This window comes from Schistocerca serialis, chromosome 3 (assembly GCF_023864345.2).
Source record: "Schistocerca serialis cubense isolate TAMUIC-IGC-003099 chromosome 3, iqSchSeri2.2, whole genome shotgun sequence".
NCBI classification, from domain to species: Eukaryota; Metazoa; Arthropoda; class Insecta; order Orthoptera; family Acrididae; genus Schistocerca; species Schistocerca serialis.
In genome coordinates this window covers 403,581,003-403,593,763 of record NC_064640.1, presented here as the reverse complement: position 1 = coordinate 403,593,763, position 12,761 = coordinate 403,581,003, and the positions used below count along the sequence as shown (strand labels likewise).

Below are 12,761 nucleotides of genomic sequence, written 5' to 3'. Positions count from 1 at the left end.
CGCACATCGTTGGAAACGATATGGTGTTTGGGAGCCTTACATTTAGAGTGCTGAGATATTGAAGACTTATCCTGACGTAAGAGTTTATACCCATGAAATTTAAAGAACTGCATTGGATGCATCAATGATGAAATACATAGAATGGTATCACTGAAAATGAGCAAGAAATTTTGAACTTGAGCGTGATGAATTTTTTGCGCAAGTGCAAATTTATGCTAGATAGCCATTCTAAACCGGATACGCTGCTTACCCCAGACAGTCGCCTTAGACAAGCACGACATTCGACTACACCCCTACGATGGAACCTAACATTAAATGTCAGCTACATTCCCCCATTTTTTCGAACAAATAATGGAGGCAACCTCTCACACTAGGCAGGAGATCTAATATTTTTTTCAGCGTTATTTTACTCTGCAGAAGATAGAAAGGAATGTTCGCTGAGAGACTGACCAGGTACCAGAGCGCTATGAGGATGGTTCCCGTGCGCAGTGAGCAGCCGCAGCAGCAGTCTGCCAGCATCATGGTGTTTGCCTGGGTTCGCACCGTCATTACTAACTGCTTTCTGGATCACCAGCGTAGTTTTCTGTGCTTTCGTCTCGTCCTCTTCTATTCGCTCTGGAACACAAAGCAAACACAGAGTACGGTTAGAGACGGTAGCGATGATCTGGAGACCTACGCAATTAAAAAGACGATTGTTAGCACTATTACTAAAATACAGGCTAGTCTGTAAGTACGGAACCACAATTATAAACTTAAAAGAAATTTAAAGACAAAAAATGTTCAAATGTGTGTGAAATCTTATTGGACTTAACTGCTAAGGTCATCAGTCCCTAAGCTTACACACTACTTAACCTAAATTATCCTAAGGACAAACACACACACTCATGCCCGAGAGAGGACTCGAACCTCCGCCGGGACCAGCCGCACAGTCCATGACTGCAGCGCCTGAGACCGCTCGGCTAATCCCGCGCGGCAAATTTAAAGACAAGTAGCATGAGATGGAAGAGGGGAGGGGGGGGGGGGGAATCTGTGAGGCTATATTACCAACGTAGTGACCATTTTGGAAGCCACCATTCTGGATGGTACTTGTAATTTTTGTTTGGAAAACGGGTCCTGTGATATAGCAAACGGATAGAGTAGCATGAGATGGAAGAGGGGGGGGGGGGGGGAATCTGTGAGGCTATATTACCAACGTAGTGACCATTTTGGAAGCCACCATTCTGGATGCTACTTGTAATTTTTGTTTGGAAAACGGGTCCTGTGATATAGCAAACGGATAGAGTAGCATGAGATGGAAGAGGGGGGGGGGGGGGGGCGGGGAATCTGTGAGGCTATATTACTAACGTAGTGACCATTTTGGAAGCCACCATTCTGGATGCTACTTGTAATTTTTGTTTGGAAAACGGGTCCTGTGATACAGCAAACGGATAGAGGTTTACGCAGGAAAAACGATGATACATGAATTACATGAAATGTATTCGCATTTGCGAATACGAACAGCCTTTAACTGTATGAAGGAATGACGGCAATGAAAATTTGTGGTGGACCAGGACTCGAGCCCGCATTTATACGTGAGCGGTCGCCTGAACAACTTTGAATATCCATTCACGACCCACGGCCACATGCAAACTTCCATGTCTCTTGCATTCATGTATGCACGTCCGAAGGAACGTTGCATCGTTACTGTTAACAACACAGGCACTGCAGTATTGTACACTACTGGCCATTAAAATTGCTACACCACGAAGATGACGTGTTACAGACGCGAAATTTAACCGACAGGAAGAAGATGCTGTGATATGCAAATGCTTAGCTTTCCAGAGCATTTACACAAGGTCGGCTCCGGTGGCGACACCTACAACGTGCTGTCATGAGGAAAGTTACCAACCGTTTTCTCATACACAAACAGCAGTTGGCCGGCGTTGCTTGGTGAAACGTTGTTGTGATGCCTCGTGTGAGGAGGAGAAATACGTACCATCATGTTTCCGCCTTTGGTACAGGTCGGATTGTAGCCTATCGCGATTGCGGTTTATCGTATCGCGACATTGCTGCTCGCGTTGGTCGAGATCCAATGACTGTTAGCAGAATATGGAATTGATGGATTCAGGAGGGTAATACGGAACGCTGTGCTGGATCCCAACCGCCTCGTATCACTAGCAGTCGAGATGACAGGCATCTTATCCGCATGGCTGTAACGGATCATGCAGCCTCGTTTCGATCCCTGAGTCAACAGATGGGGACGTTTGCAAGACAACAACCATCTGCACGAACAGTTCGACGACGTTTGCAGCAGCATGCACTATCAGCTCGGAGACCATGGCTACGGTTACCCTTGACGCTGCATCACAGATAGGAGCGCCTGCAGTGGTGTACTCAACGACGAACTGGGTGCACGAACGGCAAAACGTCATTTTTTCGGATGAATCCAGGTTCTGTTTACAGCATCACGATGGTCGCGTCCGTGTTTGGCGACATCTCGGTGAACACACATTGGAAGCGTGTATTCGTCATCGCCATACTGGCGTGATGGTATGGGGTGCCATTGGTTACACGTCTCGGTGACCTCTTGTTCGCATTGACGGCGCTTTGAACAGTGCACGTTACATTTCAGATGTGTTACGACCCGTGGCTCTACCCTTCATTCGATCCCTGTGAAACCCTACATTTCAGCAGGATAATGCATGACCGAATGTTGCAGGGCCTTTCTGGATACTGAAAATGTTCGACTGCTGCCCTGGCCAGCACATGCTCCAGATCTCTCACCAACTGAAAACGTCTGGTCAATGGTGGCCGAGCAACTGGCTCGTCACAGTACGTCAGTCACTACTCTTGATGAACTGTGGTATCGTGAAGAAACTGCATGGGCAGCTGTACATGTACACGCCATCGAAGCTCTGTTTCAGTCAATGCCGAGTCTTATCAAGGTCGTTATTACGGCCACAGGTGGTTGTTCTGGGTACTGATTTCTCAGGATGTATGCACCCAAATTGCGTGAAAATCTAATCACATGTCAGTTCTAGTATAATTTATTTGTCCAATGAACAACCGTTTATCATCTGCATTTCTTCTTGGTGCAGCAATTTTAATGGCCAGTAGTGTATTTGTCCTCCGATACCAGGCAGCGACTTTCAGTTAACATGTACTCTTCTGTATGAGAATTACATATGTGTACGACTGCAGGTTGGGCGGCAGAACGACGAGATATGGAAGTTTGGGTCCTGCTGTGAGTCGTGCACGGACAGCCAAAGTGGTTAAGACGACCTCTCGAGTAAAGCGAGAAATCCAGGCTCGAGTCCTGGTCCAGCACAAATTTTCATTGGCGTCATTCCCTTGCACGGCTGATAGTTGTTCCTATTCGCAACTGCGAATACATTTCATGTATTTCATAACGGTTGTAGTCACCGCATTGCATCGTTCTTCTTAATAACACAGGCACTGCCACATCGTAAAAACGATGGGGTCTTTCATTTCAGCATGGTTTTATTTGTTCTGTATTTTGTACAGAGTAAGATAAATGCTAGTGATAACAAATAAAGAACACATAATGTGCGCGACGTCCAGCACCTTGTAAGGTTGTTGTTGTAACACACTTACCGGAATGTGATCACAAGCATAAACAATCAGCTTCCTGGGATGTCCAGGGTTTCTGTTGTTCACCGCATACACGATTACCTTGAAATAGGAATCTAATGGACCGAAATCCGAGGAACGTGCTGGCCACTCCACCAGACGCCTACCACCTGTCAATGTCTGGGGAAAGTAGGTATCCAGGTAAGCCCGGACAGCTAGCCCATAATGAGGTGATGCAGTACCATGCTGAAAGGAAGTTAGAAACGTCCGTTCTTCAGATATTAGCACATCTTCGTATAACTACTGAACATAATGGACAGTTGCGTATGTATTCTGGAGGAAGAGGGGCCCACCAATTCGAAAACCCCAAATTACACGCCAAACTATTACTTCCGATGTGCCAACAACCTTCCGTAGATCCATATACTTATGGTTGGTATCTGACGAGTATCGGTGATTCTGTTTATTTACCTCTCTCTTGACATTTAAAGTAGCTCAGCCATAAACACTACATCACAAGGAAAACGATGGTTCTTGTGTAGCTCGAATGTCGCCCATACTGCAAACTGAAACCGACAGTCCGGTTTGTCCGAGGGATGTTATAACATTTGCAATTTTTAAGGGTACCATTTACGTGTGGCCAAAATTCTCTTTTAGATGTACAGCTGACCTAAATGTCCTGCGAAATAGATCGAGTACCGTGCTCTGACTCTTACTGAACGATACTGGAACAGCTGTTGATCCGAGATGTTTCAGCATCGCACTGTGGGTACCGGGTGGTCTATCTGGTTAGCGTTAATTGAAATCCTCTGCTATAACACTGGTCGTCCCATCTCCTAACATCAGGACGATCTCAGTAAGTTCGCTTTCTGTTAACGCTATCAGCTTTTACGTCAGGGAAAACATTAGTCTTAACTCCAGACTGATTAAATCTATATTCAGATGTAAGATATATCTGTGTGCTGTGTGATATATCACACGACACACTTTCCATTTGAAAATTGTGAGTTCCACCCAAGATGGCGGCCTTTAAAATGGCCGCCAAGTTGGTAACACAGCCTCACAGGTTTTTCCCTCTTTCTCACCCCACACTAATATACTTCACACTTATTTTTATCAACTCGTTTATGCTTTGGAATGCTATGATATGTACTCACATGTTTTCTTATACACTGAAACGTCCTAAGTGCCCCGCTGAGTCCAACTCAATTACCAATGAAAATACGAAATTCTGTGTATGGAGGAAACTGTTTGACATGTGTTTCGCAACTGTTTTTATTTCTTCTAGACACAGTCTCAAGACATGCTTTTAAAAGTAACCTGTTTCAGGTGTACGCTAGTCATCTTCAGAAATAGTAAGTTTCACACAGCATTTGACAAATAGTGTCGCGAAAACGCATGTCAAGGAGACCCTGTTCACAAAATGTTTCCTAAGACTTACAATTTCTGGATATAACCAAAGTATGGCTGAAACTCACGATTAAAATCATATTCTGTGATTGTGCCTAGAAGAAAGAAAAATAAGTGTTTACCTACAACTATTAGTGGCACTACTTCTACGACGTCCTGTTTACACGTGCAGCGCAAAAGATGATACCATAATGTAGTATGCCCCAAACTTTTTGGGTCGAAATTACGCAGGTGGTAGACGACTATGAACCGAGTACTCTGAAGTAAGGAAATGTAGTTTCTTATTTACGCAAACAACCTACGCCTTATCTACATCTACATCTACATCTATACTCCGCGAGCCACCTTACGGTGTGTGGCGGAGGGTACTTATTGTACCACTATCTGATCCCCCCTTCCCTGTTCCATTCACGAATTGTGCGTGGGAAGAACGACTGCTTGTAAGTCTCCGTATTTGCTCTAATTTCTCGGATCTTTTCGTTGTGATCATTACGCGAGATATATGTGGGCGGTAGTAATATGTTGCCCATCTCTTCCCGGAATGTGCTCTCTCGTAATTTCGATAATAAACCTCTCCGTATTGCGTAACGCCTTTCTTGAAGTGTCCGCCACTGGAGCTTGTTCAGCATCTCCGTAACGCTCTCGCGCTGACTAAATGTCCCCATGACGAATCGCGCTGCTTTTCGCTGTATCATGTCTATCTCTTCTATTAATCCAACCTGGTAAGGGTCCCATACTGATGAGCAATACTCAAGAATCGGACGAACAAGCGTTTTGTAAGCTACTTCTTTCGTCGATGAGTCACATTTTCTTAGAATTCTTCCTATGAATCTCAACCTGGCGCCTGCTTTTCCCACTATTTGTTTTATGTGATCATTCCACTTCAGATCGCTCCGGATAGTAACTCCTAAGTATTTTACGGTCGTTACCGCTTCCAATGATTTACCACCTATGGCATAATCGTACTGGAATGGATTTCTGCCCCTATGTATGCGCATTATATTACATTTATCTACGTTTAGGGAAAGCTGCCAGCTGTCGCACCATGCATTAATCCTCTGCAGGTCCTCCTGGAGTACGTACGAGTCTTCTGATGTTGCTACTTTCTTGTAGACAACCGTGTCATCTGCAAATAGCCTCACGGAGCTACCGATGTTGTCAACTAAGTCATTTATGTATATTGTAAACAATAAAGGTCCTATCACGCTTCCCTGCAGTACTCCCGAAATTACCTCTACATCTGCAGATTTTGAACCGTTAAGAATGACATGTTGTGTTCTTTCTTCTAGGAAATCCTGAATCCAATCACAAACCTGGTCCGATATTCCGTAAGCTCGTATTTTTTTCACTAAACGTAAGTGCGGAACCGTATCAAATGCCTTCCTGAAGTCCAGGAATACGGCATCAATCTGCTCGCCAGTGTCTACGGCACTGTGAATTTCTTGGGCAAATAGGGCGAGCTGAGTTTCACATGATCTCTGTTTGCGGAATCCATGTTGGTTATGATGAAGGAGATTTGTATTATCTAAGAACGTCATAATACGAGAACACAAAACATGTTCCATTATTCTACAACAGATTGACGTAAGCGAAATAGGCCTATAATTATTCGCATCTGATTTATGACCCTTCTTGAAAATGGGAACGACCTGCGCTTTCTTCCAGTCGCTAGGTACTTTACGTTCTTCCAGCGATCTACGATAAATTGCTGATAGAAAGGGGGCAAGTTCTTTAGCATAATCACTGTAGAATCTTAAGGGTATCTCGTCTGGTCCGGATGCTTTTCCGCTACTAAGTGATAGCAGTTGTTTTTCAATTCCGATATCGTTTATAATCTCGTAGCATCTGTGTAAAGGGTCGACAGTTAGTTTCTATGCAAGCATTACAATAGCGCAGAAAAGACTTTATCTGTCGTACAGTAAGACAGGCAGCTGAGACCCTAACAGCCAGCTCCGCTTCAGTTTCTACTGCAGGTTCCATACACCAGCGATTTCATGTAATGCCATCATAAAAAAATCCCACCATGAACATATCAAAGATGATTGTGTGTTGTTTTTCTAAGTACTGCCATCAACGATGCAGAAACGAAAGTAGTTTAGAAACACTCGCTCACACATGTTGATCATTCGAAATCTCGTACCACCAGAAGTATTCATTTTCGGCCATTGAGTTCTGCTCTCAGAATACTTAATTTTGGATCCTCTGCTTTGACTCTGAAGATTTATCTTTCCTTGTATTCAGAAATCCCATGTAGATTTCATTGGTTTAAATCTAATAGGTATTTCCTGTGTGTGTCTTTGGATCTTCGAGAGATTGTGATTTATTTTAGAGAAAGTTTATAATATCGAGACAGCACCGTGGGTTCCGTTCCCGTTACTGCTAAGGATTTTTCCTTCGTGAGAAACTTGAATGAGTTGCACTCAGTCTCTTAATTCCAACTGAGGAAAGATTTGAATGATAAGTAGCGGATCCAAGTTCTGCGAAACTGACAACGGTCGCCAGACCAGTGTGCTGACTCTATGCCACTCTGTACCACATCCGACTGACGCTATTGGCAGAGAGTGACACAGCGGGTCGTCAGTATTAAATGACCCGTCAAGGCCAGTATGTGGGGCTGGTTATCTGACTTTTACCCGACATATAAGATGAAGTATACGGTACCAGATGTCTACGAACAGGTCACGTCATTCTCGTAAATTACGAGCCAGCGATTTGTGGGCGCGGATCGGGCGCCTAATAGCTACCCGTATGTGATCTATCGGGTTCATATCAGGCAAATTTGATAGCCAAAAAGTCAATGTTCCTCAAAACACTGTTGCACGATTCTGGCTTTGTGACACGGACAGTTATCTTCTTGGAAAGCGTTTCACTGTGGGGGAAGACATTCAAGCATGGAGGGACGCAGGTGGTTCGTAATAATGTTCATGTAGTCCACAGCGCTCATGGTACCTCCTGTTACTACCACAGATCCCAAGGAATCCCAGATGAATGTCCCCTATCGCGTGCTACTGCTCTGCAAGGCTGCGTCAGTGGTGCGCTGGATATTTCGAGCAGCTATTCGCCTGGTTGACCGTCTGCCAGGACGCGACCGTCGACTTGGTGTAACAAGAAACATGATTCGTCTTATCAGTTGACACATGTCCATTGATCAATTAAGTCTCGATTATGTCGTGCCTACTGGAGTCGTAATTGACGCTGTCGTTGGGTCATCATGGATACACGGAGACGTCACGTGCATCGGAACTCCATGTTCAATGAGCGCTGAACGGTGTGCTCCTAAACACTGCCTTGAGTCTGCACCACCACTGTACTCTGTCGTCAGATTTGAGGTGGATCGCGCCTATCCTGCTTTATGGAGAGGGCGAGCCTCCGACCTCCACGTTCTGCGGTGTGGGGTAGACGTCCAACACTTCGTCGCTTACTCAGGTTTCACCGTCCTTCAGTCACTTACCATAGATGTTCACGACAGCAGCACCCCAACAGCCGACCAATGTCGCCGTTCCCAAGATTCTTGTTCCTAGGCGCTGAACAATAACAATTTGACGTCTGTCAAGATCGCTTATGTCTGGATATCCCCATCTGCAGACGATATTAGCTCCAGAATAATCATTCTACCATTCATCTCCGCTCCACTTATATTCTTTGCTTACCAAGTCACGTACCTGAAATGCTACCAGGCGGTATTCAGTCTCGCGGTGGGCAGTGGTGATAATTTTTTGGCTTTCAGTGTATAATTTATTGCTCACAAATAGGGGAAGAAATCCACTACTGTGTGATTACATTATTGGCGAAAAATCATTGGAAGTAGTAACTACCGGTAAATATCTGCAATTAAACATCCAAAGCGACCTGAAGTAGAGTGATTAAATAAAAGAAATTGCTGGAAAAAGAGATGCCAGGTCGAGATTCATTGGAAAAGATGTTAAGGAAATGTAATTCATCCACCAAAGAAATAGCTTACAAAACATATGTTCGCCTGAACTGGGACCCTTACCAGATTCGATTAATAGAAGAGAAGAGCGGAGTGTTTCCTCACGGCTTCATTTACTTTTTTATTAATCTCATTTTGTTCGCTGTTGTTCGTTGCATCTGCTCGGGGCGTAAGACATCCATTTATGTTCGTTGTTGATCGATTGACTCAGTTTTTTTTATTACAGAGGGCACGTAACCCTCTGATCGAACACGCTGAGCTACCGTGCCAGCAGTTTTTTTTTTTTTTTTTTGTTCGGTTTCGTTCATTGTATTTACTCAGGGCGGACGTCGCAAGACACCCGTTTCAGTTCGTCGTTGATCCATTAACTCAGTTTTTTTATTACAGAGGGCAGCTAACCCTCTGACCGAACACGCTGAGCTACCGTGCCGGCATTTACTCGGCGCGAGAGCTTTAAGGAGATGTTCAACAAATTCCAGTATCAGACGTCCTGGGAACAGTCGATAAACATATTACTTCCTTCCATACACATCTCACGAAATGGCCACAACGAGAAAGTCAGAATCATTAGAGGTAGTACGAAGGTCTACTTAAAATTAAATGTCCCCACGTGCCATTCGCGAACGAAACAGAGAAATTGGGTGAAGGCGGTGATACCAGAAGCGCTCTCCACAATGCACTACGAGGTGTCTTCTGGAGTACAAAGTCCCTGGCCAAATTATTAGACGCTCTGCACATTTTTAATGTTATTTGTAATATTACGTGTTGAGTACTATATTTAATGCGATTAATAGGAAAATTTATGACAGTTATTCAGGGTACTTATTACAGTGTTGAATTTTGTATCTATTGTTGTTACGTGACATTGGATTGTTGACTTATTGTAGGTATCAATGTGCAGAGTATAGCGTACAGGAAAGGACCTGTTCAGTGGCGTTCCCGCGTGTAACTGGTGTAATACTTTGTTCGCTTTGATTATCAATTTCGTAATATCGACATCACAGTTGATTGTTTAACAGCTAGATATTACTAATTGTGACCTTTAGAAATGGGTAAAAGAAAGGACACTTCACCACGTAGAAAAACTGAGATTAAAGCCCTCGTTAATACGAAAATGTATTCCAATCGGGAAATTTCACGAAGGTTGGAAATGTCAGAAGCTAGCGTAGGGCACATATAGAAGAAAATCGATTCAGGTGAGAAATTGAGCCCCAGAAGGAAGAATAAATGTGGAAGAAGACCAATTTTCATCCGAAGATTTTGCAAAAGAATTTGCCTAGAAAACAGATTCGCAACAACGAAACAGATAAAATCTCAACTGGAAGAGGGTAATATGAATGAATCTGAACGCACTGTTCGCAGAAAGTTGAAGGATATTGATTTCAATGCCTGTCGACCTGCTAGGAAACCAAAGTTAACAGCCATAAGAACGAAAAGCGTCTGAAGTGGGCTAAACAGTGGTGTCATACGGATGCGGATTTCTGGAGATCGGTAATTTAACTCTAAAATTATTATTTACGATATGGTAAACCTAGGTACATTTATTCATAGTGTTATTAATAATGTTTTTTGATTTTTACAGATATGCTTCAGCGATGAAGGAACGTTTGAAATTTTAACTAACAAATCTCATTATGTGCGCTGTCGAACAGGAGGAAAATTTCATTCCGACTGCACTATTCAGACCGTCACGCAACTAAGGTGATGATTTGGTCTGTCACCTGTGGCAAGGGTACAGGACGTCTTTACGTGGTTAAAGGCATAATGTCTAGCGGTTCTGGCGCTGCAGTCCGGAACCGCGGGACTGCTACGGTCGCAGGTTCGAATCCTGCCTCGGGCATGGGTGTGTGTGATGTCCTTACGTTAGTTAGGTTTAAGTAGTTCTAAGTTCTAAGGGACTTATGACCTAAGATGTTGAGTCCCATAGTGCTCAGAGCCATTTTGAAAGGCATAATGAGGTAAGACCAGTACAAGGAAGTTCTGCAAAAGCGGTTAATACCACAGCTCAGAGAATGGTTCCCCAATGGGGAACAATTTATTTTTATGCAGGATGGAGCTCCCTGTCACACAGCCACGTCAGTTAAACCCTTTCTGAAGGAACAAAATATGCCTCTGTGATTGGCCAGGTAATATGGCTCTGAGCACTATGGGACTTAACTTCTGAGATCATCAGTCCCCTAGAACTTAGAACTACTTAAACCTAACTAACCTAAGGACATCACACACATCCATGCCCGAGGCAGGATTCAAACCTGCGACCGTAGCGGTCGAGCGGTTCCAGACGGTAGCGCCTAGAGCCGCTCGGCCACTGGCCAGGTAATAGTACCGACATAAATCCCACAGAAAATGTATGGTAACTAATGAAGAGGGACGTGGCAAAAGATGTCATCACAACAAAAACACAGCTCTTAGAGAGGATTATCCATGTGTGTTATCACCATCCACAAATGCAGGACACAGCACAGTCGTGCATCGATAGCATGCCACGTCGTATTAAGGCTCTCGTAGCTGCGAAAGGTGGCTCAACAAGATATTAAAACAAATGTTTTCAGTTTCACAATAGTTTAATTTTTGTTGTAATTACTGAAATAAAATATTTTCAACAGATTCTACGACTTTATTTATTTGTTATATCGCCTTAGTTATGAAGTAGACTACACACAATCATTTTTCGAAATTTATGTATTAAAAAAACAAATTTCGTTAGACAGAAATCAAAACTTTCTTAAAAACCGTAGTGCGTCTAATAAATTGGCCAGGGACTGTAGATACTTATGCAGCTGTAGATGGTAGGAGATATTCGATCTCAAAGTATTGCTGGACCATCACTATGTATGAGCGTAGATGAAGCGTGGTGGGGAAGTAAGAATGAATTGGACGCCGACTTTGGTGAGGGAGAATTGAAACTTGTGAGTTAAGTATGTGCTGGCAGAGAAATGTCGTGGGACGGTGAAGGGAAAAGAAATATCTTTTAATGCTGGAAAACTTACCTCAAAAAATCGTAAGGGGCTGATCGAAAAATTTGTTTTCCTGTTTGCATCGAAAGGAGCTGACGACAACTCGTACTACAGTGAAATCGTGTCAATTGAAGACGAAATAGGGGAAGATGTGATTATTACTTGCAGTACATAAAAATACATTTGTTCTTTAGTTTAGTGAAAATTTTCATCCAGACGATTAGTCATTGCTTTTATACGTCTCCCTTAACTGCATTAACAAACTAGCTTCTATATTTTGAACGCAACAGTTGGGAGTCCATGTTACAAAATGTCAGAAACCACGTATGTCTGCCTGTATCATTTTTCCGTTGAAATATGACCTTATGCTGATCCAGTCCAGCCTTATTTCATAAAAAATACAGTTCCTGTCCGTATGAAAGACGATGGTCAAAGCTGATATAGAGAAACGGTGGTGACCGTAAATCACTGTGGCAGAATCAGGTCATGGAAAAAAAAAAATCTCCCTTGCAGCCCTCGAGCCTCAGAAGAACGATGGAAATTCAATACATACAGAATGTATAACATATTTTCTGCTGTCTTTTCTTGTCGGTCGCGAGTCAATGCTTAAATCTTGTTCCGTCTTTTCTGCAATACTTTAGATATTTCTATTGTCCGCTGCTCCCGCCACCAAACTTCGTTAATTCCCACATATCTAACTTCAACTTACACATTCCCCATTTTAAATTTTCTAGCCATCCTCCGATCCGTAGAACACCTGTTTTCTTTCTGCTGATGGCGACATCTTCCCGACTAGTCCGCGCCCGGAGATCCGAATGGGGGACTGTTTTTTTACCTCCGGAATATTTTACCCAAGAGTATGCCGTCATCATTCAACCATCCACTAGAGGTGT

At 43.5% G+C, this 12,761-nt stretch overlaps 1 protein-coding gene across 1 annotated transcript in view; it reads right to left on the bottom strand.

Moving 5' to 3' along the window:
* The window catches only part of LOC126470259 (lysosomal-associated transmembrane protein 4B-like), a 187,448-nt gene that overhangs the window by 52,589 nt on the left and 122,098 nt on the right, over positions 1-12,761 (bottom strand). The window contains exon 2 of the mRNA XM_050097989.1: positions 451-615. Within this exon, the coding sequence (XP_049953946.1) occupies positions 451-549 (99 nt within the window). The 5' untranslated portion in view covers positions 550-615. The remainder of the gene's footprint in view (positions 1-450; positions 616-12,761) is intronic.